A 25,567-nucleotide genomic window follows, 5' to 3' on the forward strand; every position below is an offset into this window, starting at 1 on the left:
GTACACACACAAGCCAAGGTAACTGGAGAGAAGCAGGCAATTATCTAGATAATTCAGACTATAGCCATTTTTTAAAAAAAGGTTTGTGGTTGGGTAGCCAGCGTTTCTGGACTGGCTGCGTGGGTGGAGCAAATTCTCAGGTTAATGGCCCTTCCCTTCGTAGGAATAGAATCATCTGAGCGTGCAGCCTCCGGGCACTCAGGTGCCTGTGGCTTCAGCACCCTTTGGGAGCTCCATTCTTAGTCAACTCACTTCCTGCTACTTCTTAGTGCCTGTGCACGTGAACTAGGTGCGCAGAATCGATGCCCTGGGGCATCATCGCTGGAGTGCCTGCACGGGAGGCACGTGTGCTCCCTTGGCCGGGAGAATCCCAGGCTGCAGCCTCTGGACAAAACAGTGTGAGAGAGGTAACCGCGGAGGGATGCTGCCCAGGGGCGATTCTCCTGGCAGAGACCCCTTGCGTTTAGATCCTCGCCACCCGTGGGCAGATCTCAGGCTACAGTGGAAAATTGGAAAAAGCCGCAGGTCATTAAGTGGTCAAAGCCTAGAGGGGGTGAGGGGAAAAGGGACTAAGGAAGTGTAGGGATGTCCCGAGGGGATCTTTGATAACCTTGAGCTACCCCTCCTTAAAGCTGCGTGCGCCCCTGGAGAAAGAGAGCGAGCCGGAGGGAGCAAGGGCATCTCTTTCAGTTTGTGGGAAGCCCACACGGCCATTTTGGTGCGCCGGAGAAAGGAGGCCACGGCTGGGGAGGGGTCCAGTCAGTTGGGACAAATAAGAGACAGGAAGGGACTGCGAAGCGTGAGACAGCATCGCCGGAGGAGCCTCTCCCTGTGCGCCCAGGAGTGGGAGTGGGGATGGAAAGAACAAAATAGAACAGCCACCACTCCGAAGTACCCAGGCTACGGATTTTGTGCCTTAAGGTCAAGTTCATGCCAGACAGATGGCAGAAATTGAATCTCTCTCGCGCGCGCGCGCGCGCGAGTGTTTGTGTGTCTTCCACCTTGGGTGTCTGGAGGATGGAGAAGACTAAGAACAAGAATTGCGCTCCAGTGTGAGGCACTGTTCAAGGGGGGCGCCCCTCGCGTGCTGGAGGTCGGGGGACGCACATCCACCAACCCCTCGCCGCCAGGGTCCCAACAACCGCAGGTGTCTGGAGGTGTTTAGAAGTTCCAATGCCTGGAACCCGGTTTTGCTGAACTTGCAAGCTTCTCACCTGAGGGCACTCGCCAAGATCCAGCCAGCAGGACTATGCATGGCGTATGGATCGCAGCCAGATGCTCAATCGCGCACCCCAGTACCCAGATCTACTAAACGGGGGGCGTTGCAGGATGTGTGCGCCTACCCTATTCTCCAGTCCCAAGGCTTAGGGACCCTCCCCCAAGGGTACGAATGGGGAGGAGGCCCGCCAAGAGGTTCCGTGGCAGGGCAGCAGCCCCCAGTGCAGCCCCAGTGGGAGCGGCCTGGGACAGGCGAGCCAAGGGGTACAGCACGAGAAGTCGGGGTTCAGCCTCTCGCGGGTCGGCGGCTTTGGAAGGAGCGCAGCCAGCCAGGAGGCAGTCAGGCAGCGGCTGCGGAGTGGACCTCTCTCTCTCAGCAGATGCCTGGGGGATGGGGAGTCTGCAGAAGGGGGCTCGATCAGGGAGTGTATCCCGCCCCCCCGTACCCCAGCCCGTCGTACGGCTTTAAAATCCTGCGGAGTTTGTCATAGGCCGGCCTCACCACGCATGCGCAAAGGCAAAGTTGAGGTTTTCTTTCTTTTCCCCCCCTTCTCTCTCTCTCTCTCTCTCTCTCTCTCTCTCTCCAGCCGCCTTTAGTTCTGCAACTTAAAAAAAAAAAATCTTTTTTTTTCTCTGAGAACACCAGGGGAAAGAGGAGTCCAGAGAGAGGGAGGGAGAGAGTGAGGCAGTTGGCCAGGAGGGCCGGGGGGTGGGTGGGGGGGACGCGGTCCCTGCGGTCGGTCAGTCTGTCTGCGGGGCACCGGATCGCGTGGAAGGCTGCTGCGAGCTCCAAGGCGCCGCCTCCCTCGCCCAGAGTCCGGTTCGGTGCGGCCGCTGCCGAGCGAGCTCCTCCCGCCGCCGCCGCCGCCGCCGCCGCCGCTGCCGCCGTGCCCCGACCGCCTGCCGCCCGCCTGCTCGCTCTCCCGCCCCTCGGGCCCCGGCGCCAAACGAGGAGGTGGGCAGCCGCGCCGGCCATGGACCGCCAAAGCTGAACAGCCGCCGCGGAGACCCCCGCCCTCGCCCCTCCCCAGCCCCACGTCCGCGGTGCCCTTGCTTCTCTTCGCCCTTCGCCCTGGAAAGGCGGGGAAAAGAGGGGGATTAACCCGAAGAGAGAGAGAAGGGGGTGGGGAGGGGGGAGCCAGTGCCTCCCCTGGGGCAATCGCCCATCGCCGCCCGAACCCACCGCGCCCGGCAGAACGTTCGGGGACGACTTTTACCCATTATGCGCCCCCTTTTTGCCAAACCCTAAAATGAAAGGACAAAAGTTGGCGCTGACTTTTGCAGCTCGGATGGCGACTTGTGCGTTTTCAGCGGCATCTCCCGGAGAAAAAGCCATGCGCGCCTGATTGTTCTGTGGCCCCAAAGCTGCAGTGGGTGTGTGTGTGTGTTTGGGTGTGTGTCTCTGTGTGTACACAGACGTCCACACACTCTCGGCCGCAGGATCAGCGCCTGGAAGCAGACGTTTCGGCCACAGACTTGGAGAGGAGGAGCTGAAGATCAGGAGGCGTGAGCCGCCGGGAGTTTGCAGAATCCATGGTGTGAATGAACTGGGGGCACCTGGGCGCACGGATCTCTCCCCCCTCCCCCTGCTCCGGGCCAGAGTTGAGCAGTGGGGCATTTTTTTCACCCTCTTGTGAAGAATTTTTTTTTATTATTTGTTGTAAAGTCTTTTGCACAATCACGCCCACATTTGGGGTTGGAAAGCCCTAATTACCGCCGTCGCTGATGGACGTTGGAGAGGGAGCGCCTCGCCGCGGAACAGTCGCCTGCGCGCCCTCGCCGGACCCGCGGCTCCCTTGTTGCGCCCCGGCCCGGCCCTGGTCCTGCTGCTGGCAGGCGGGCTTCGGCGCCCCCTCGGTTTCTGCGCGCATCCCAGCGCTGCTCCAGCTCGGGCCCCCAGACTCGGGCGCCAGTGACCGCTTCGGCTCCGATTCCCTGTGCCTGACTGACGCGCCCAGAAGGAGCCGGCAGCTCTGCGCCGGATCGTCCCCCCAGGCTTAACCCGGCCGCTCCGCTCGGATTCCTCGGCTGCCCTCACTCTGGTGGCGACTTCCTCCCCGCGCCCCCTCCCCCTCGCCATGAAGGTAGGTGTTCTGTGCGCCGCCGACACTCGCCGCTTTTTTTCTTCTTTTTTTATTTTGGAAGTTAACTGAATCCCCCCCTCCACCCCCCTACCTCTTCCTATCCCTCCATTTCTCTTACCGCCTGGAGAGGCTGGAACTCCCGCGTAGCTGGCAAGGACCCCTACCCCTTCGCCCCCCAACCCCCGCGCACTGCCTCTGTCTCCCGGGAGACCTCTTCTTGTCCCAACAAACGTTCTGCAGATCTTTTCGATTTTGGAGAAAAGGTGGGGAAAAGCCAGGGCAGAAAAACTAAGTGCAGTTCACGGACGACTTTCCTTTTGCTCTGAGAAACGCGAGTGTAATTTACTATGTATGTTTCAGTAACAGGATAATGATTCAATTCAACAAATATTTACCAAGCGCCAACTGCGCGGGCAACGTGAAGGTGTGTGGCCGGGGCTCGGAAAAGGGAAGGGGACTCCTTGGTTGGGAGACCGGGCAGCGGGACTAGGGACCAACTGCCCAGGAACAGAGGCACCCCGCCCCCCCCTCACCACCGCCCTCTGCAACCAGAGGCCAGGTTGCAGACTCGTCGCGGCCCGGGAACCCAACGCTGCAGGCCCTGTACCTTTAAGAGTGCCTGGCGGGGGGCCAGCACGCACCCCGGTTCGGGGAGCAGGGTCGCGTTATTAGCATTACTAGCCGCCACTGGGTGAGCTCCGGCACTTTTGCCGCTGTGATGGGGGCGGGGAGTGCTGGCAGTGGTGGCTCTAATCCTGTCCGCTGGGAGAGCGCGCCCTGGCCCCCTGCGCGGAATCTGCCGTGTCCTTTGGAAACATTTGGGCCTCCGCGTTGGGAGAGCGGGCGGGGGGCAGTTTGTGAACTCTTGTTTGTTTTAATTGTCAGTTGTATGTTAAAGCCGAGTCACACACTCCGAGGGTCACCGAGAGTTCACTTTTACGAAAAGTTAACATTTCTTTCTGCAATATAACTTGCTATTTTCCAAACAGCTTTTCCTCTCGCTGCCCCCCAAGTTTCGATCCTTATTTCCATTTTTCTTGATCGCTCCCATTTTTCAGTTGTCTAGAAAACAAGGTTGGAATTAGAATTAAGAGTTTCCTAAAAGCAAACAGATCTCCCCTTTCTCCCCAAAACAGGTTTAAAAAAAAACCCCAAACCTGGAGACCCCGCGGCCTTGTTTTACTTTCCAATCCCAGTCTGGCATTGAAGCCCCTTCTCCTCTCTGCTCTTTTCTTTAAGCGGACAGCTCGCTGTTTGGAAGTAACTTGGAGTCAGCAGTGGGGTCGCACCTCTTCAGCCCCTGCCCTCCCGCCAACATTCACTGCTGCTCCAGCCAGATGCGGAGACTTCGTTTCTAGACAGCCTCTGCCAGGGGAGTTCCGAGGGGCCGATGCTGAGAGCGCGCAAGCGATGGAGAAGCAGTGGAAATTGTGTGTCCGAGTGTGTGGATCTGTGTCCTGCCTGTGTGTGTGTGTGGGGGGGGGGGGGGGTAGTAAAGGGTCAGTTGTTCTTGGGTCTTGGACGTACTAGTCTTAGTCCCACCTGGCCCCACAAAAGAGGACCCTCCCCAGGAGGGCCGGCCTCAGAGTCCCCTGCCTTTTCCTCCTCTTATCGGAGCGCTCCGGTGCACAAGGGGTTAGCACCTTGCGCGCAGAGCTCGGCTCTTCGCGCTGCCTTTTCATCCCCGCGGTGCGGTGCCGGCTGCCCCCTGTTGGCTGCCTTAAGGTAGGACGCCTCGGAGTCTCAGTTCCTTGGAGCAGGCGGGCAGCCGCTCGCCTCTCTCTCCCACCTCTGGCGCTCGGTTCCTCTCTAGCGACCACCACATCCCGGGAGGGCCCCTCCGAGGCCCCCAAAAGACAAGCTGCACTGCGTGGCCGCTGCAGTAGGGAAGGGGCCATGGATCCGACCCAGCAAGTTGGGTTCAGGCGAGTGGAGGAAGAGTTGCTACCTCTTCTCCGGGGCGCTGGAACGAGAGCATCGCCCTAGGAGGCCTTGGTTCTGGCCTTGGCACTCTCACTGGTTCTTTCTGTGGTTGAGGAAAAGTGTTGTTTTCTCTCTCTCCGCCTCACTTTCTTCATCTATTAAAAAGTAGAGTTGAATCTGCCTCTCAAGAGTGGGAGTTGAACTGATTTTTAATTTTCTTTCTTCTTCCACGGGACACTCTGCTCTTCCTCTGGACAGAGTTGACAGCCCGTGCTGAAAGAGTTAGACATGCTGTGTGAGAAGTTGTAAGTGATATTTGTGTGTGTGTGAGTGAGTGAGAGAGAGGGGGAGAGGGAGAGAGAGGGAGGGAGAGGGAGGGAGAGAGGGAGGGAGGCAAGGAGAAAGAAGGTGTCTTGCAGTCTGAAGAGTCTTGTCCTGGGCAGGGCGAGGGGAAGCAGAGAACAGAGGTAGACTTAGCCACCATTCTTCCCTTGGAGACTCCCTGTTACTGGACCTGCTCTGGGTTCTGAGTCTGGCAGAGGCTGCTCACGTTCCTTGCATTGATTTGGGCTCGAGAAACTCCCTCCACTTTCTCTCCCCCACCCCAACACAGACGGTGCTATGGACACATCCTGGACGCATGGGGCGGCCACGGCTCCCCTGCGCCCAGGCTAGAGTCGTGGGGGAGCGCTAACTCCTTGTCTGCTCCACTAAAGTGGACCTCCTATTGGCCTCGACCGGCTTAACTTTCATCATCCACTCCCGCTTCTCTTGGCATTCCCCTGGGCAGGACGTCCCAACTTTGTCCCTGCCACTGAGTTTTTCTCCCGCAATTTTCTCCATCTCTCTCTTTGCTTTAGGGAGAGATCACAGCGGGGAAAACAAAATTTATTTCCCACAAAGAGCTGAGATTCTTGGAGTTTTCTATCCTTTTCGCCACTGCGAGCCCAAGTCAAACTCACTTCTTCCTCCTGGTTGATGTCCCTCATCAATTCCACTCCCAGAGACTTGAGGAGCCCTGGACGCAAAGAGCCTAGTGGAAAGGGATGCTTTGACCGAGTGAGGTAGCGCCAGTGGACGAAGGTTGAGGATATTCGCCCTGCATTTGCGGAATTTCTCTTTAGGGCCCGCGGGGCCGAAGACTTGGGTACTAGGCAGGTCTGTGCGCACGTTCCGATGCCTTCTGCGGCCCGGAACGTCCTCTAACCAGTGGTACGGTTTCCTCTCTCCTACCCGTCCTCTCTCCTGGCCCGCACCCCAGGTGATAAAGAACGGTTAGGAACACCTTTAATCCGATAGGAAAGCTTTGGAAGAGAGACTTATTAAGCAGCCACTACTTGAGCTGTTCTGGTTTGGAAACAGGGGCGCGCGAACGCCCTACCCCCGCCTCACCCCTCCCCGGGGTGTACTTGAACCTCTCAAATGCCCATAAGCCTCCTCCCCATCGCACATTAGGAAGATACCAAGGATCCTTACAAAGTCGGCTTTCCCGGGCCCTGAAAGTATTCTAAAACGTTTAGCCCGTTCTTTGGTAAACTCAGCTTTTGCCTAGAACTTTTGTTTTACTCTGGGTGTGACAGTCCGCGGAGAGGTCTCATTTCGTACTGTCTTTTCGGGTCGGATCTCTTGGTAAACAGGCAGGGATGTTTACCCTACAGAATCGATGTATTTATTAGTGAATTCGCCATGGGTTCCTTCAATCTCTCAAACTTGTGGGGCCTTTTCTGGGTTGTTCGGAGATTGGAGCGGGAAGCGGGCCAAGATGTTTCCGGGCAAGCGCACGGGGTTAAGTGGAGACGCTACTCGAGGGGTTCTCCTGCTGGATCCCCTTGGGACACCTCCGGCCTACCCCCAGCCTGGAGCTTGGGATATCCCAGTCGCGGAGACCCAATGGCCCACTCCCAGTTGGCCACAGGGCTGGGAACTGGTGGACTCTGCTCGGGGTCGTCGGGCCGAGAGTGGGTTCGGTTTGTGTGGCTTCCCCTCTAACAAAGAGATCCGCTGTAATCCGCCGAATCTGTTATCAATTTCTCGGCTGCCCGAGCCCCGCCCCGCGCGCCCCGCCCGCCCGTCGCGAAGCTCGAAAAGTGCGCGCGGCCAGCGGCGATATCCTCCGCTGTCTTGGAAGCACGACGGAGCGTGTGTATCTGTGCACGCGTGTGAGTGTGTGAATGTGCATGAGTGTGTGTGCGCGCGCGGCCTTGGCCGCCGATGGAGAGAGTCGACTTTGCAGGCTGGGCCGCGAGCGAAGCCAGACCTCACAGCCCACCCCCTCCCCTGGAAGAAACTTGACACTTCGGGCGGGGGTGGGGAGGGAGACGGAGCGTTCTCTTTCCTAGGCTGGGGAAACCCCAGGTTTCTGTTCTCCGGGATGCGCCCCCAGCTTTGTGGCGTTTTGGGGACCAGTGGGCCAGGGGAGTGGAGTCCTGGTTAGCGGGCACCAGGGACCACATAAGCATTTCCTTTCAAAGAAGCCCTGAGGTGTCCGGGCCAAATGGGCGGCTGGCAGGGAAAAGCCGTGGCACGCTCCTGCGCCTCTTCACGTTTCCACCGCCACCTAGGTCCCTTCAGTCCCTTTTACGGCGCAGGTTCCAGGCCAGGCCCTTCCGACGCCTGGAGGAGGCTTACCTTTCCTTTCCCGAGGAAGGGGCTCCCTTGGGGTCTGCGGGCGGCGCAGCGCGGCCAGGTTACACTTATCAGAGATGTAAAAGGGGATTTTGGAAACCCACTCCTCCTACCCGCACCCGGCACCGTCTCGCTCCTCCGCCGCCTACAGGTGGAGAAGTCACCGGTGGGGAGGAACGCCAGCGGAAGCTTCCAAGGCCGCCCACTGTCCCCGAAAATCTTCCTGACCAGAGCCTTCGCCGCCGGGGCTCTCGGTGCCCTGGAATCCAGGGGCTCCGCCGCAGCGCGGGAGCCAGCGCATCTCTGGCCCCGTCGGGGCTCACTTGCACCGGTTCTGGCCTCGCCCTGCACCCTCACAGTTTGGGACTGACCAAAGCGAGTCTGGCTCGACTGACTGAATTGGGCTGGAGGGTGGAGAGGCGGCGTCCCAAGGCCAGGCTCACAGTGCCGCGATGGCGAAGTGGCCGACAACTCCAGAGCAGGACCATAGGAAACTGGAGTCCTCCTTGGCTCCCTTTCCCTTTTCTCCGTGGCAGCTGCCAGGAGTGGAGACAGGAGCAGGGTGGGAGGAAGAGTGAAAAATCAGAATATGAGGAGGGCCGGGAAGGAATTCTCTCCCAGCACAGAGAGACCCAGACCCCATTCTTTCACTGGGGTGCCTTCCCATCTCTAGGGTACACTGAGTCCGAGGAGGAGGCCGCAGGGAGGGGAGGGGGTACAGTTTTCCAGTTTCCTTGGTTGGGAGAGCAGATCTCTTTCCCCCTTATCCCGTGTCCCCCATCTCCTTCTCCCCACTCCACTCAGGTTTAAGAGCGTCCTAAGGAGACCTAGGCTGCCCTTCCCCCTCTGGAAGTGGCTTCCTCCAAAGCGGCCCGTAAACTGATTATGAAACATACGATGTTAATTCGGAGCTACGTTTCCCAGCTGGGCACTCGCGCGCGCTGCTCCCCGGGGCCTCGCCCCCCACCCCCTGCCCTTCCCTCCCGCGTCCTGCCCCCCAGCCCCCACCCCTGCGCCGGCCACCCCGCCTCCTCCGCAGCCGCCGGCGGCGCGCTCCACTCGCCTTCTTCGCGCTCCTCTCGCCCATGGAATTAATTCCGGCTCCACTTGTTGCTCGGCCCAGGTCGGGGAGAGGACGAGGGTGGCGGCGGGTTCCCGAGTGAATTCCCGAGGAGGGACCGAGCACAGCGTGGACTAGAGGGGAGCGAGGGGGTGCGGGACTCGAGCAAGCAGGAAGGAGGCAGCGCCTGGCACCGGGGCTTTGACTCAACAGCATTGAGACATGTTTGTAATCGCTGGCGTGCCCCGCGCGCAGGATCCCAGCGAAATCAGATTTCCTGGTGAGGTTGCGTGGGTGGATTAATTTAGAAAAAGAAACTGCCTATATCTTGCCATCAAAAAACTCACGGAGGAGAAGCGCAGTCAATCAACAGTAAACTTGAGAGACCCCGGATGCTTCCGTTGTTTAAACTTGTATGCTTGAAAATTATCTGAGAGGCAATAAACATCTGCTCCTTTCTTCCCTCTCCAGAAGTCGATTGGAATATTAAGCCCAGGAGTTGCTTTGGGGACGGCTGGAAGTGCAATGTCTTCCAAGTTCTTCCTAATGGCTTTGGCCATATTTTTCTCCTTCGCCCAGGTTGTAATAGAAGCCAATTCTTGGTGGTAAGTTCATTCTATGTGCATATTCTGTATTTTATTTGAAGCTGCATTTGTATGATGCTGCAATATTTAATGGTGAATCGTGACTTTGGGCTCATTTATCTATTACATATGTATATATATTTTATTTGTATATATCTTTAAATGAGAATTTTCTTTTAATTTGCTAATATTGCAAAGCTTATCTTTAGCTCCATAGGGAATTGGAACCTATAAATCTAGACCTCTTTCTATGAGGCCCTTGTTCAGATGTATGCTTGTTGTACATCATAGAATAAAAGGGGACCGAAATCCAGTTCTCTAATAATTGTAAGCCTATCTATAAAATTTACTTTTTGCCACCTCTAGGTAATAAAAGTGATTTCCAACTTTTATTTTCTGTCACTTGAGGTTATTAACCTTCAGGGTCTGAAGTAGGCAGAGTTCTAGGAAGACAGCTCAACTCCAAGTGGGGAGGTATTTGGGCTTGAAATTTGATCAAAAGGAGGTTAACTTGAAGTAGTCAAATGTCCCTAAATGAGGGTTTCTTTCTGGTAGGGGCCTTGTAGATAGACTGCAGTATATCCAGAGGATTATTTTTGACGGTGTTCTGGATATTTTTCCCCTGTAAATGAACAGCGTTTTTCTGACTGTCAAACATGACTTCTGTTCACTGGATACCCCGTCTTGGGTCCTTCACAATCACATAAGGAGCCCTTTTAAAATGTCCAGAACATGGTGAATTTCCTTCAGTCTGTATACTTGTCCCACTGTTCTTCCATCAGTCAAAAGGAACTGCTATCTCCTGCCCGTGTCTAATTGTGTCTACTCTCGGCATTCATACGTTTTCAAGGCAGATCAGTCCAATTTGTGGGGCAAAGTGAGTCACTTTCTCTAATGTCAGAGGCTCGTCCCTGAAACCGCCGTTTCCCCCTTTTCTGAGGGGATTTCGGAAATATTGGTTCTGGTACATGGCAACAGGGCCAGGGAGGGAGTGAAAACCCTAACTGAGGAGCCAGATGGCGGGATGGGGACTACACAATACCTCCGTTTTCTGAGTGGAGTTTAAACAGAGGAGTTTTATGAAGCCCTTCTCATACTTTGTCATGAAGACAAGCAGGAGAGAAAAAGCATCTGTGTGCTTAAAACTATGTATTGCTGACATGCTTTCAGGGGGCCCACCTCGAGAGTTCACGTAAATCTTGAATGCACATCTCCCCCCCCCCCTTTTTAGGTCGCTAGGTATGAATAACCCTGTTCAGATGTCAGAAGTATATATCATAGGAGCACAGCCTCTCTGCAGCCAACTGGCAGGACTTTCTCAAGGACAGAAGAAACTATGCCACTTGTATCAGGACCACATGCAGTACATCGGAGAAGGTGCGAAGACAGGCATCAAAGAATGCCAGTATCAATTCCGACATCGGAGATGGAACTGCAGCACCGTGGATAACACCTCTGTTTTTGGCAGGGTTATGCAGATAGGTAGGAAACCATTTAACATTTTTAAATACATGTAAATTTTTCTCCTGGAAAAAGTCTTTAGAGTTTACTTACAAGCTTGATAAGGAGGGAATCTTCCAGCAGGGTGATAGCTTAGGGGATTTTTGTCATTGTTACTGATAGGAATTCTTGTCCCCACACCTGATTATAAGTTTTGGACTTTTTTAACCAAATCAGAAAGGGAGCATCAAAGACACCTTCATTTTTCTGAAAACTTAATTTTTCTAAAAAGTATCTTGTTTAAAATAGAAGCAGAATGCTTATTGTGGTTTCTCAAAAATAGATGAGGAAAGCTGAGTCATTTATATCCTTTTAAACTTCAAAACTTTCTTAACTGTTAGAAGTTTCCTAACTTAAGCCACAATTGAGATGGCCCAAGCATCAAACTAAAAATTGTCATCTTTCAGAATGCTGGATATGTTGGAAGTGAATAAGGTTTTAATTTTCCTAATAAGGATGTTTCCGGAGGCTATAGAGATATATATATGTTAAAAGCTTTATTTTTAGTCCCAGAAAGAATTTTAATTAGAAGGGATCCAATTTACATTTGTGATTTTGGCAATTGAGATAAAAGCACGTGCTTTAGATTTCAACCTAGAAACTTAAAAAAAAAAAAAAACTAAACTAAACCTATTGCCCACAGTCTGATTCTTTATTTTAAATGCATTGTTGAACTTGTTATTCCATTCAGGGAGGAGGTGACATTAAAACTGGGCTAAAGGCAAAGAATTTGGAAAATCAGTTTGCTCCTGGTTTGGTTGGATAGCACAGGATACTGTCTGACAGATGTGGTCCTGTGCGTGTTTTCTAGTGTGAATATTTTAGGTTTCTTTACTTTTATGCAAACAAGCCCTTATAATTGATATGGCCGCAGTGACTCCTAAAATAAGAAGCCATTTATCAAAGCAATTAACTGTTTATACTGACTGAGGATAAAAAGTTGGCTTAATATCCGTCACGGATGGATAAAATGCTTTTTTAAAAACCCTGAAAAGTGCATTCATTGAGAACAAAAAAGAGTTGTCAGTGGATGTTTGAGCCAAGCGGCTTCATAAACTAAAATAATACAGGACTGGAAGCGGGTCCTCTAACTGAATGGGAGAGGGGTCTGTAGCCTCAGCCCGCGGAGTTTCCTAGGGGCTTTGTCCTTCCTGTTAATGATTACAATGTGCTAATGTATATACTGGAATCTGAATGTAGGAGTTAAGCTTCAGGAACCTAGGAGTTTGCCCTGAATGTGGGCTGCCTTCCTAGTCCACTGGGGGTGTGGCGGAGATTTGATTCTCCTGCACTTTGATATTGTGCATGAGCTTAAAATTTCCTTTTTTTAGCTATATTGCAATGGTGAGTTGTCAGCTTCCCCCCTCACCTGTGCCATGTATGTTCCCCCTAATCTGCCTTCCTCTCAAACTATGGGACCACTTTTTCGCATGTATATGAGTTAGCAAAAATCGTGCACCTCTGATGCTAACCAGGAAGAAAAACAGCAATTAGAACTGTTTTTCTGTGTAGTCACTCGAACACAGCTTTGATTTAAAATCCTCTTCTCATCTTCATACGTAGCCTATTTGGGACCAAGATGTTCACAATAAGCTATCATTTGCTAAGTGGATTTGAGTTCTGCTGCAGATTTATTTAAAATGTGGTCCAAGATTCAAAGAGCCTGCTTCCTCAGGAACTCAGGAACACTTTCCTGAGTACAAAGGCCTGTATTTAATTGTCCCTTGCGAGTACACTCTCTGGTCCTCAGCTGTGTGGTGCTACCATCTGGGTTGATGGGAAGTGGGTGGGAGTGGAACCTCCTGACAGCCTCCGAGGGAGCCCTCCTAGATGCTATCACCAAGTCAGCTGATGTCCTGGGAAGAGAACACATGTAGCATCTCTCTTGCCAAAAGTTGCTGGTGCCTAGGGTCTCAGAGCAGAAATCTGCTGCTGGGCAGCTTGTGGTAGAAAACTACAGGGACTTCTCTTTTTTATTTATTTTAAAAAAAGATGGAGAGGAGAAAAACCAGAATAGATTTTTATAGAAGAGGGACATGGACTCAACCCCAAGAGTGGGGAAGTCACTTAGCTTTCACCTTTCTATTTAAGGCTGTGCCTGGAGAGAATGAGCTAAGGGAAAACTTCAAACACCTTTGATGCTGAAAGGTGTGTGTGCGCGCCTGCTGCAAAGCACTTAGTACCCCAGGGACACGGAGAGCAATTCTTGTCCGTGAGAATCTGACCCTGAGATGGGGCCAGTGTCTGAGAAACTCAGGCTGCCACTGCCAATGCCTCCTCCCTCATTTTTCTAGGGTGCCAGTTCCCTTGGAGGCACTGTACACAGTTGCCTCGTGGAGGGCCTGCTCTTCATTTTGGAACTTTCTCATTTTTCATCATGCTACCCTTTTCTTCCAGCTTTTGTCTCCGTTTCTTCTTTGTTTGCGCGCTGTGAAAAGATACGTAAGAAAGGCACCATTTTTAAGGAGTGTGAGGATCCGAGTAGATGTCGATTTCACAGGGAGGGAAGCCTAACTGAATCATCAGTGTTCCATCCAGAGTGACTGTATCCACAGGCTATTAGCCAAAGAGCCCCTTTCAAACTGATGTTTGCCCTGCAGTGACCAATTAGCTTAGAGATTTCTACTAGGTTTGTATTCTGGGGCAAAAAAGGAAATGCTCAAGATACACTTCAGAAAAAAGCAGCATTATTATGTTTTGTATAAAAGCCCTTTTATGTTCTATGTAGTCACAGGACAGTGTCTTATTTTCCTCTATCTCCAGAGGATTGTTTATCTCTCTTCCTCTAGCTACCTCCTTATTCTACAAGTCTCCCCTCCAGGGCCACAGCGTTTTCTGTATTATCAGTGTTAATCCTCAAATAACTCCCTAGAATCTGTCTGCCCTCCTTATTTCTCTTCACTCCCCTGATGTTCTCTGCCTCTCTAATTCGAGCGAGATAGATGTAACACCCCACAGGAACTCTGCATCCTCCTGCCAACCACCAGCACACTCCTCAAGTTACTCATTTTTTAAAATGTGGGAGGGAAGGTCTGTGGTAAATCGGAACCATGGCCATTCCTGGAAGGGGGAATCACAAAGGGCTGTGGATTGGTGTGGAGCAGAAGTCCAAGAAAAGGGCCGATGCTTGAATTGGCACAGCCACTCTCCTGCCCTGCCGACTGGCCCTTCTGGTTAGCGCTGAGTCCTGTTGTCAGCTCTTCTTATGCCACCTCCCCCCTATCCCCCAAAAAAAGATTGTTAGCAAGCTCTTTAAGTGTAGGAGAAACCGATTCTGGTATAGAGATTCCAGTGCCAGAAGGGGCCTTTTTCCCCTAAGCATCTAGTTCAATACCCTTATTTTATAGTTGAGGAAAGTGAGGCCCCTCTCATCCTGCCCCCCCCAGGCCCAGCTTTAGCTGGCTGGGTGTTAACCCTTTCTCTCTCATAGTACAACATTTTTATTAAGTGGCTTCTTGTTACATATAGAAACGTCTCCACGTACAAGTGGAAATTAAGGTAGTCTAGGATCCCTCCATTTTTCTCCCTACAAATAAGGCTTTTTTATAACTGTTTCACAGGGAAATATTCTTTACTTTAGGGAAGGAGAAAACTTTTTTCCTTTAGGTTTGTATACTTTTGACAAGTTTGGGAAAGGAGAAAGCTTTTTTTTTTCTTTTCCTCTTAGATTGTGCTTTTTTCCTTCTTGCTATTGTTCTGACACTTGGAAGCAGAGGCTGTTGGGGAATGGCAGAAGTGACGTTAAAAACAGCAGGCTGTTTAAAAGTAGACACTCGTCTTGAACGAGAAGGATAAGACCAATCAGCTTGGGATTTAAGACAGGAGAGTTTCCTCTCTTGCTCTCTAGGAACGGGTTTAGAAGTGTACTCTGGGGAAGTCAAGAGCCTTGTCCTTGATGGACTTCATGCTGCATGATGGAGGAGAGGGAAGGCAGGCCAGAACTACTGTGGCCACAAGGAGTGTGGGGGCTGCAGTGTCTGGGTTCCAGTCGGGGCCTCAGACCTTGAGAGGCCCTAAGTCTAGCAAATTGTATGCTCCTGCCCTATATGTAACTCAAAATGAAAATAATACCAAACAGTAAAGTAAGCGTAAGGAAGTCTACCCAAATTCTGAGTTTTCCCTCAATGACTTCTTTCATGGGCATTTTTGGAAAGAATAAGTTTGGAATATTTTCAGAAGAGTGGAGAAGATCCATCCAGCGCTGCTTAGAATCCTGCCCGAGGCTCTGAAATGTCAGAGCAAAGATAGCAGGGAACTGCTCCTTCTTGGTCATTTGTTGATTCTCTGTGTTTTGGGGATCTCTCTTAGCTTCCCCTCAAGGCGGGCCCAGGCCTGGGTGTATGTTGGGGATGGGGCCCTCTCCTCTGGGTTCCCCAGCCACCAGCGCCCTGCCTGGGGGCAGCACGTGCGCTAGCTTGTTTTCCTCTACCCCCTCCCTCCACCTGCACCACTCATGGGCCCGGGCTGCTGTGGGTCGGGGGCTGGTCTGTCTGGGGCTCTCCCCGCTCCTCTCCGGGGCCGGGGTGCAGGGCAGGCGCCCGGTGACCCGCGTCCTCGCCCGCAGGCAGCCGCGAGACGGCCTTCACGTACGCAGTGAGCGCCGCGGGGGTGGTGAACGCCATGAGCCGCGCGTGCCGCGAGGGCGAGCTGTCCACCTGCGGCTGCAGCCGCGCCGCGCGCCCCAAGGACCTGCCGCGGGACTGGCTGTGGGGCGGCTGCGGCGACAACATCGACTACGGCTACCGCTTCGCCAAGGAGTTCGTGGACGCGCGCGAGCGGGAGCGCATCCACGCCAAGGGCTCATACGAGAGCGCGCGCATCCTCATGAACCTGCACAACAACGAGGCCGGCCGCAGGGTGAGTGCCGTCCTGGCTGCCCGACCCGGGCTGGGCCCCCTCTCTGTCCTGCCATCCACGCCAGCCATGCCTCTCCCTGTCTCTGTGTCCCTCCCTCTGTCCCCCACCTTGCTGTCTCTGTGTCTCTCTGTATCTCTCTCTGCGTCTCTGTCTCCACCTCCCTTTTTATCTTTTCAGATGTCTTCCCCTTCTCCCTGTTTCTCTCTGTCTCTCTCTCTACCTGCCCCCCCATCTCTCCCCGCCCCGCTACACATAGGCGTCTCTGGAGAAGGGCGTGCACCCCAGAAAAGCCTGCTGGGAGTGAATCATCCGCCTTGGCCCGCTCCAGACGGGGTGCTCCTGCCATTGCCTGAGACAGCGCTTTCTCTGCCTCTTTAATTAGTCCCCAGTGCCATTGGCCAGCCCAGCTCAGAAATAAAAATGTTAATAACGTTGGCCCTCCCCCTGAACATGTTTGTGGTGAGGCTTAAATTTGGGAGAACGGAATTGATTTATCCCAGTGGGTGCCCAGCTGAGAAGGCCCTCACCCCAGCTTCCAGGACTTACCTTTCCTCACCTTTCTTTCTCTTTGCCTCTCCTTATGTCATTAGATAGCAAAAAAAAAAGAGCTTTCCTAGGAAAACTACAGCACTTTTAGCAGTGTGGAATTTAAAGGTCTGATCATCAGGCTCCTGGAGGGTGGCTCTGGAGGGAAGAGAGCCCCTCCGAAGTGCCCAGAGCGAACAGTCTTTGCAGGCCCTCCTGAGCTCCCCGGTCCTGGGTCCTGCTCTTTCCTTTCTCTGGTCAGGATCCGAAAAGTCTCCCCACAATAGTTAAAAAGACCCTTTTTTCCTGCGGTTAGACACATGGCACTTTATGGCTGCTTTAAAATGAAGGGGTGAAAACTTTTCTTAACTTTGGCAGCCTTGAAAACCAGGGCCATTATTTTTTTGTTTTATTTTATTTTTTTACAGAGCCCAAGGTAGATGCCAGGAACTTTCTGGTCAGAGATTTCACTCTTCTGTATTTTGGGGTGAGGAAAAGGGAAGATAATCACAGAGTAAAATATGGAGGACTGGAAGGAACCTTAGAACCCTCTGGTTGCACACCCTCATTTTAAGGATTGGGAAACGGAGGCCTAGAGAACCACTGCATGGCTGCGGAAGAAAATCAGTGGATTGAGATATAAGGCCAGGTGCTTTTTTATTAAAGTCACGCATGGCTGCTCAGAGGGAAGAGCTATAGGTCTTGGAGTTAAAGAAATCTAGGTTGAAATGCAGTCTGTCTGTTGCTGTCTGTTTCTGAGCCTCAGTGTCCACACTTCCACCTCTGGTCAATGGCCATGGCGTTCCGTTCCCTGTCACTTGGGCTGATTGCGTGGGATCATAGAGTAGGTTGAAGCATATGAGATTACCAGTACTTGATTATTTCTGACCCACAACAATAACAGTTTTATGTGGTTCAATCGAAGGTCTGAGTTTAGTATCAGCCAGTACTAAGTGCTTGATAAATGGTAATTACTGGACACTAGGAAGCCAAGGACATAGAGAAGTCAAAGATTATCTAGATAATTCCAGCTAACCTGTCTTCTTCTCAAACTTGATGTTAAACATTTGGGGGTGTCTGCAGAATCTTGCCTGCGGTGCCCTGACAGGTCAGATAATTGCTCCAGATGGAGTGTGGCCTCTCCTTTCTCAAGCCGCCTGTGGCTGTGGTGCCTGTGGTGTGAGTGGATTCTCCGGGCTGCAGCTGACCCAAGGCCACACAGTGGGCATGGCAGCTCGCTCTCTCTGGGAGCCCGTAAGACCTTGCTCCTGTCTTCATAGGGACACGACTTCTCTCTGTGCTTACAGTGTGCCCAGCACCTCGGACCAGAAATGTCTCCAGGACAGAGATGGGGTTGACTCTTCTGGGCCCTGTTGTGCCCATATTTGGTGCTTTCGTCCATCTTTGGGGATTTCTTAGACTTTTCTCATGTAGAGAAATCATCACGGACTTAGCTACCAAGAAAAGAGAGGTCAAGGGATTTCCAAGTGGAGAGAGGGGATTTTGGAGAGTTGGAAAAGCACCTTTAATATTATAATTTCACTTAACATCTGCATTGTTAAATAATGGGTTTTTTGGTAAATTTTATAATTCAAGCAATGAGCTGAGCTTGGATCCTGCTTCCAGCACAGTCCCCACTCCCTACCCGCAGCTGCCTAGACTGAGAGTGCCCACCTTGGACCCAGGCAGACATGGGTCTTGTCTTGACTCTGCCCCTGAATGGGATGGGATGGGATTACACAGAAGTCGGTTTTTCTCCAGGATAGTGGAGGTGGGGGAGGGAAGTTGGACTCTGTGCCAGGAAATCATATAAGAATCGCCTTGGGGCATTAGCTTTTATTTTTTCCTCAAAGGGGAGCAAAGGTTAAATACATTTGCAAAACCCTTCCTCTGACAAGCTGAGTGCCTGAAACCCCTTATGCCAAGGGAGTATACACGTTGGATCCTTCTTAAGAAAGCCCCTTATGAATCCCTGGAGGAAGAAGGTAGCCGTTCTGGGTGGAAGCAGCTTTCTAACTCACTCTGGCCTCCAGGTTCCTGACAGGCCCCCTATGGCATGCCAAAACCACGCCAACTCTGGAGGGTCACTGGGACAGGAACGGCAGACAGTCAGGACTAGAAATAGGCAGCCGCCACCTCCCAGACTGCTGGGCACAGTGCAGTGGGGCCAGACCCGTGGGCGCTGCTCCTGGGAGGCCAAGGTGACTGGGCAGGGGCCCAGGGCCAGCGCCCTCATCACCCTGGAGAAAGACCAGATTTACCGATTGCATCCTGCATGCTCAGTGCTTTGCTTGCATCCTCTAATTTATTCCTTATATCAGTGCTATGAGGGTGGTACCATCACAGTCCCCTTCACAAATGGAAAACGGAGGCTTGGAGAGGTGAAGCCAATTGCCTGAATTTCAGGGGCAGAGTCAAGACAAGACCCATGTCTGCCTGGGTTCAGGGTGGGTGCTCTTAGTCTAGGCAGTGGGAGGTAGGGGTAGGGACTTTGCTGGAAGCAGGAGTGAGAAGCCCTGAGGCCCAGGCCCAGTTCCCCTACAATCTTGCTGTGTGATCTGTGCAGGCCACTTACCCTCTCTGCGTCACTGTGCCATCATCTAATCCAGCCCATGTTGTAACGTTGCTGGGAGGATTAAATGAGATAAAGAGTGTAAAGGCTCTTATGACAGTACCTGGCACGCAGCAGTAATAATAGTAATAGTGAGTAAACATTTGAACCCTGATCCCCCCTGGGCTGGACCCCCTCCCAGCCCTACCACCTTCCAGCTGGGTGTCTATGGACAAGCCTCTGAGTATGAGCTTGGAACCCATCTGCCTGGGGTCAAATCCTGGGACCCCTACTTCCCAGTGGATGGGTCAGTAACTCACTCTCTGGGCCTCCCTTTCCCTCTCTGTCAAGAGGGGAGGATAGTACCCTCCCCTCTTACACTGATCGTGGGAATTAATCCAGGTGACACAGATGAGGAATTGTGAACAACCTCTGGGGTGGGTATTCAAGATGCAATAGCTGCTACTAATGTTGTTGCTTCTCTGCAAAAAAGAAGCAACTGGAACAATTTTTTTTCCTATTGTCATTCAAAGACTGATTATTATGATGATGTGTAATGATGAGGGCTAAGAACATATTTATTTTGTAGACTTTTTAAAGAAGGCAACACAAGCTTTCAGGTAGTCAAAAATGAGGAGGAACAAGGCCAGCCCCTAGTTTAGCTGGTGACCGTGGCTCCATCTGGAAGGTGGAGAGGAGCGTTGTTAGCACAGCCCCCGCCTGCGTCTGGGCTCCTCCATGAGTTGGTACACTGACTGTCCCCTTCTCCCTACAGACGGTGTACAACCTGGCCGATGTGGCCTGCAAGTGCCACGGGGTGTCTGGCTCTTGTAGCCTCAAGACGTGCTGGCTGCAGCTGGCAGACTTCCGCAAGGTGGGCGATGCCCTGAAGGAGAAGTACGACAGCGCAGCGGCCATGCGGCTCAACAGCCGGGGCAAGCTGGTGCAGGTCAACAGCCGCTTCAACTCGCCCACCACGCAGGACCTGGTGTACATCGACCCCAGCCCCGACTACTGCGTGCGCAACGAGAGCACCGGCTCGCTCGGCACGCAGGGCCGCCTGTGCAACAAGACATCGGAGGGCATGGACGGCTGTGAGCTCATGTGCTGCGGCCGCGGCTATGACCAGTTCAAGACCGTGCAGACGGAGCGCTGCCACTGCAAGTTCCACTGGTGCTGCTACGTCAAGTGCAAGAAGTGCACAGAGATCGTGGACCAGTTTGTGTGCAAATAGTGGGCGTCTTGCCGTCTGCCTGTCACCCAGCCCCACTCCCAGGACTCACTTATTTATAGAAAGTACAGTGATTCTGATTTTTGGGTTTTTTTTTTTTAAATATTGTTTTATTTTTCCCCCAAGAATTGCAACCGGAACCATTTTTTTCTGTTCCCATCTAAGAACTCTGTGGTTTATTATTAATATTATAATTATTATTTGGCAATAATGGGGGGTGGGAACCAAGAAAAATATTTATTTTGTGAATCTTTGAAAAGGTAAGACAAGACTTCTTTTGATGGTGTAGGATGAGGAGGCATGACACATATGGTAACTTAGTTGTGTGCACATCTAGAAGGTAACGGAAATACGCTTTCTTTTTATCAACTGTGGGGTCATCCGGGCCAGGTAGCATCCCGCTGGAGGGGGGCGGCTCAAATCTATGCATGATTTAGCTTCTCTGACCAAAATGAGTTGTAAATGCTCTGGTCAAAGTTGAGAGGTCTCGAGAAACAAACAAAGAAATGAGACCCCCCCCCCCCCACCAAGGGCTGCCAGCCTGAAGCATTTTCAAAGTGGTAATTTAAAATGTGAGGGTAAGAATCTTATATCCCTCAAAGAAAAAAGGTTTATCATGTGTCTCCTTCTTCTCAAACATTCCATCTGCAGATGGTCCTATTCTAATAGCTACTGAAACTTGGGGAGCAGAGAGGAAAGCCCCAGAAATTAAAAAACATAAAAACTCCTATATTAAGACAATGATTGGAAGCTGTTATCGGAATTAGCTTATGAGATTGGAAAAGGATCCTTGAATGATTCTGGGTACTAGACTTTTTGTTTGGAGAGGGGCGGGAGAGGTTGGCTTGGATATAAAGGAGAATAGACTGTCATTTTCTTAGAGATACTTGGTTAGTAAATAATAATAATGAAAATAATAAGTGACTTCCATTCACAGATCCTCAGCTCAGACAACAAGGTAACTGTGTGCAGTTCAGCCCCGCACCAGAGCAGAAAACCTCTTTGAGAGAAAAACGTGAAATCCGCCCTCCCACTTTACCCCAGGCCCTCTCTGATTCCTCCGTGCCGTGCTGCGATGTGATACTGGCCACGTTTTCAAGCGGCAGCTCCACTGGATCCCCTTTGATTGTAGGACAGGAAATGAAACATTAGGAGCTCCACTTGGAAAACGGTTCGCTACTTAGGGATTTTTTTTCCGGAAAGTTTTATTTTGAGGAGCAGTAGTTTTATATGTTTTAATGACATTACTTGGCTAACGGAGTTCACAGAGGTGTTGCACCATTTCACTGTCGTGATCCTGTGTTTAGATTATCCACCCGAGCTGTTCCTATTACACTGCAGGTATACCCTGAGACTGTTCCTAGTGTACCTGAACAGTTGCGTTTCTAAGGGGGGAAATGTGGTTTAATGGTGCCTGATATCTCAAAGTCTTTTGTACATAACATATATATATATATATACATATATATATATATAAATATAAATATAATTATATCTCAGTGCAGCCAGTAATTTGATTTACAGTTTACTCTGGGGTTATTTCTTGGTCTAGAGCATTGTCATCCTTCATTGCTATCCAATTGGGATTTTTCCAAAAGGTTTCTGAGTTCAGCTTGGGCTGTGGCCCTGATTCGACCACACCTTGAGCATCACGATGCAGCCTTGTTTCTGAGGAATCTAGAAGGTCTTACTCACTGATATGCGTGTTGGTTTGAAGATTTCTTTTCTCTTCCCTGCCCCACCCTCTTTCCTACAACCTCCGTTGCTGTACACTTTCCGGAGAGGGCATTACTTGTTTGTCATAGATGTGGAAATGAAGAGACATTCAAAACTTGGGAGCATTGTCAACATTTCTCTTTCCTTAGGTCATTTTGCAGAGTGGAAACCAGTGCCTGCTACATCTGGTAGTACCTATTTGAGTCCCTAAGGAAAATCCAGCTCACGACATCTCTAGCTAGTTTTTAAATGTTGTTAAACAAAGACACCTCTTTCCAAAAAGTGCCGTCAAATGTGTTCTTATCTGAGTTACGTTGTTTTAAAAGTTTGGAAAGATACACATCTCCTGCAACCCTCCTAGGCTTGGTGGCCTTCATATCACCTCAGCCATCTGTGGCTCTTAATTTATTGCACAAGGATATTCGCTTCCCCTCAGTTGCAGTGAATTGCAAGCAAAAGATCTTGAAATTAAAAAGCACTAATTAGTTTAAATGTCACTTTTTTGGTTTTTATTATACAAAAACCATGAAGTAATTTTTTATTTGCTAAACCAGATTTTGTTCCTTTTTAGTGGTTCATGTTTATGAAGAGAGTTGAGTTTAACAATCCTAGTTTTTAAAAGAAACTATTTAATGTAAAATATTCTACTTGTCATTCAGATATTATGTATATCTTCTATGGCCTTTATTCTGTACTTTTAATGTACATATTTCTGTCTTGCGTGATTTGTATATTTCACTGGTTTAAAAAAAACAAGCATCGAAAGGCTTATGCCAAATGGAAGATAGAATATAAAATAAAATGTTACTTGTATATTGGGAAGTGGTTTCAATTGTCCTTCAGATACTTCATGTGGAGATTTTTTGAGAAACCATGAGGGATAGTTTAGGGTGACTACATGTCAGAATAATAGAAGAGTGGAGAATTTTACCAAAACCAAACTATTTGGGAACTTCAAAAGATTCCTATATGTAACGGAACAAAAGGGGAATTCTCTTTTCCTATATATGTTCCTCAAAAAGAGAAATCAAGCAGATGGCTTAAAGCTGGCTGTAGGATTGCTCACATTCTTTCAGCGTTATGCACGTAACTTAATTGTCTTAGAGCATGTTGCTGTTGTAACATCTCAGAGAAGAGCAGAAAAGCACATGCTTTTGTTCATGACCGGAATTTTAGTTCAAGAAAGTGCGTTTGCGTTTACCACCGCAACTACAGCACCTCTCAAATTGAAGTTGAAGGACTGAGTGTCTCTGTGCCCCTTTGAAAGTCGTTTTATGAAAAGCAAGCCTTAGTTTGCAGAGAATGAAAACCCATTGGAAACTAAAGGTTCGTTGTGTTAAGTGCAATTAATACGAGTTCTTGTGCTTCTGGAAAATGTGCACTGAAATCTGGCCAGTGCTACACAGGTTGATACGTTAGCCCCTTGCTTTTTTTCTTTCCGGATAACCTTGTAACATATTGAAACCTTTTAAGGATGCCAAGAATGCATTATTCCACAAGAAAACAGTAGACCAACATATAGAGTGTTTAAAATAGCATTTCTGGGCAAATTCAAACGCTTGTGGTTCTAGCACGCACATCTGTTTCAGTTTTTCCTCAGTTGTATATTGACCAGTGTTCTTTATTGCAAAAACATATACTCGATTTAGGAGTGTCAGCATTTTTTTTCTTTCTCATCCTGGAGTACATTCAAGATCTTCCCAATACAGGAAAATTAACAAAAAATTTATATATGTAGGCAGCAGCAAACAGAGCCATGTTCAAAATCGTAATTATGGGCTCAAGTAAAAGGAAGACTGGTCTAAGTTTTAGTCCGGTTTGTCTGTTCAGTTCTTCGAGCTGCTGATCTCCTGAGATTGGCACTGTGAGTGTTTTAGCAGCCTACCCAAACCCTTTTCTCATACGGTTTTGCCAATACCAATTTTCAATTTGTTTTTGCAAAACATTGTTCAAGCCTCTGGAATTATCAACTATGACACTCTAGCACAATAAGTACTCCGAAGAAGAGAGCAGTACTGGCTGACTTCAAGAGATCATTAGCAAAAAAACAGTCCCCAAAGACTGGTCCATAATATAAATAGATAGATAGAAAAGGTCCTTATAACTTAAAGCATATATGCAATGCAAATACACACTAAGGCATAGGTCTAAAATACTGCTTTATCACTGTAAAGTATACTTTTAGAATATTTATTTTTTTAAAAAGCATTTTTTAGTCTCCCGTCTCTCCATGGGATGGTGAAAACCAGATGCTGTGTTTTGAAAGTAAGACAATGAAATGAATTTTTAATACAAGAACCATTCAGCATCATGGGAATTAAAACTCAGTAAAGAAATCTTCTAATTTACCTGTTCGCACAAACTTCACACTTAAGTCTGATGGTTGGGTGATATTTCAGTGAAACATCTTCTTGTTAGTCAACTTGGAGAAAATGGATGTAGAATGATTAAAGGTTGATATGATTTTTTAAAACAAGAATGTATCAATTTGAATCTGGAAGATTTCATTAAAATGCTGTCTCCATATTTTAAAAGTAAAAAAAGGAACCAGGAAAACTGCATCTTAGACCAGTTTTATATGCAGTGTACAATTTGCTGGATTAGAAATGAAAAAAAGATTATTTATTTTTGTTCATATCGTGTACTTTTCTATTAAAATCATTTTACGAAATTGGTGCAGTCACGTGTGTGTTTAGCAGAGACGCCGTTCTTGGCAATTAAAGTTTGATGTGGGCCCGGAGCGTGATTACAGCTTAGGGCATCCAGGAAAAAAAATTCACATTTCAGGCATATAGATGATATTATGGTCAAATCTCAAGAATTTGTTTTGTATGTTAATGCTCATTTTTCTTTTGCCTATTGCCAGTCTTTCCGTTTCTTATTTGTTCTGCTGCTGCTAACGTATAAGAACTGTATTAGGAGAGAATTATTCAGTGTAGGCATTTAGCACAGTGACAACGGATGAACGATGAAATTCCAGGGCAAGAGAAGGAGGAAAGAAGGATTTGAGGTCAGAAATAAAATAATGTTCTCAATAAACAGAATCGCCTGTAATATTCTGCTGGTTGATTTTTGCGTGTTGCAGAGGTTGCCAGTCGGGTGTTTAGATCAGGGTTTCTCACCCTCAGCACTGTTGGCATTTGGGGCTGGGTGATTCTTTATTGTGGGGATTTGACCTGTGTGGTGTTTAGCAGCATCTCTAGCTTCTACCCACTAGATGCCAGTAGTAGCCCCCATTCGTGACAACCAAAAATGTCTCCAGATATTGCAGAATGTGCCCCAGGGAGCAGTCACCCCCAGTTGAGAACCATGGCTTTAGACGAGGGGGACTGAGATTCTGAGTACTTGGGGAATACAGGCTAACCACAGTAGGGGACTGTTACTTACCTGGCTTGACTAATAAGCCAGAGAAGTCCCTTGCAAGTTTCCCTCTGTAGAGTATGGAGATGCAACATCTTCCACAGGGCAGCCTGGTTTAGCAGTTAAGAACGTAGACTCTGGAACCACACTGCCTTGGTTCAAATCCTGGTACTGCCATTTGCTGTGTCACCTTAGGAAAGGTGTATAACCTCTCTGAGCATCATTATACCTACTTAGGGTTCTTGTAAAGACAAAATGAGTTAACATGTTTGGTGTGCTTACAGCAAGTGCTAGTACATAGTAAGAGGTCACCAAATGTTACCTAGGAAGGAC

The 25,567-nt window shown here is 49.8% G+C and overlaps 1 protein-coding gene across 4 annotated transcripts; it reads left to right on the forward strand.

Annotated features, from left to right (window-relative positions):
- The first annotated feature begins 1,940 nt into the window (after positions 1-1,940).
- On the forward strand, positions 1,941-24,920 carry WNT5A (Wnt family member 5A). 4 transcript variants are annotated; one of them, XM_070492618.1, is made up of 6 exons: positions 1,941-3,302; positions 4,542-4,732; positions 9,382-9,515; positions 10,726-10,976; positions 15,559-15,851; positions 19,703-24,920. In XM_070492618.1, the coding sequence occupies exons 3-6, from the start codon at positions 9,436-9,438 to the stop codon at positions 20,159-20,161; spliced, it is 1,083 nt and encodes a 360-aa protein (XP_070348719.1). In that variant the 5' UTR covers positions 1,941-3,302; positions 4,542-4,732; positions 9,382-9,435; the 3' UTR covers positions 20,162-24,920. The 4 variants fall into 4 exon arrangements, with proteins under 4 accessions (XP_070348719.1, XP_014724228.1, XP_014724229.1 ...); XM_014868742.3 differs by lacking the exon at positions 4,542-4,732; XM_014868743.3 differs by lacking the exons at positions 1,941-3,302; positions 4,542-4,732 and adding an exon at positions 8,771-8,973.
- Positions 24,921-25,567: the final 647 nt, after the last annotated feature.

This window comes from Equus asinus, chromosome 21 (assembly GCF_041296235.1).
Source record: "Equus asinus isolate D_3611 breed Donkey chromosome 21, EquAss-T2T_v2, whole genome shotgun sequence".
Lineage (NCBI taxonomy): Eukaryota > Metazoa > Chordata > Mammalia > Perissodactyla > Equidae > Equus > Equus asinus.

Coding starts and splice junctions, on each gene's coding strand:
- WNT5A (XM_014868742.3), top strand. Junction 9,516..10,725: donor ATAGAAGCCAATTCTTGGTG/GTAAGTTCATTC, acceptor CCCCCTTTTTAG/GTCGCTAGGTATGAATAACC. Junction 15,852..19,702: donor ACAACGAGGCCGGCCGCAGG/GTGAGTGCCGTC, acceptor TTCTCCCTACAG/ACGGTGTACAACCTGGCCGA.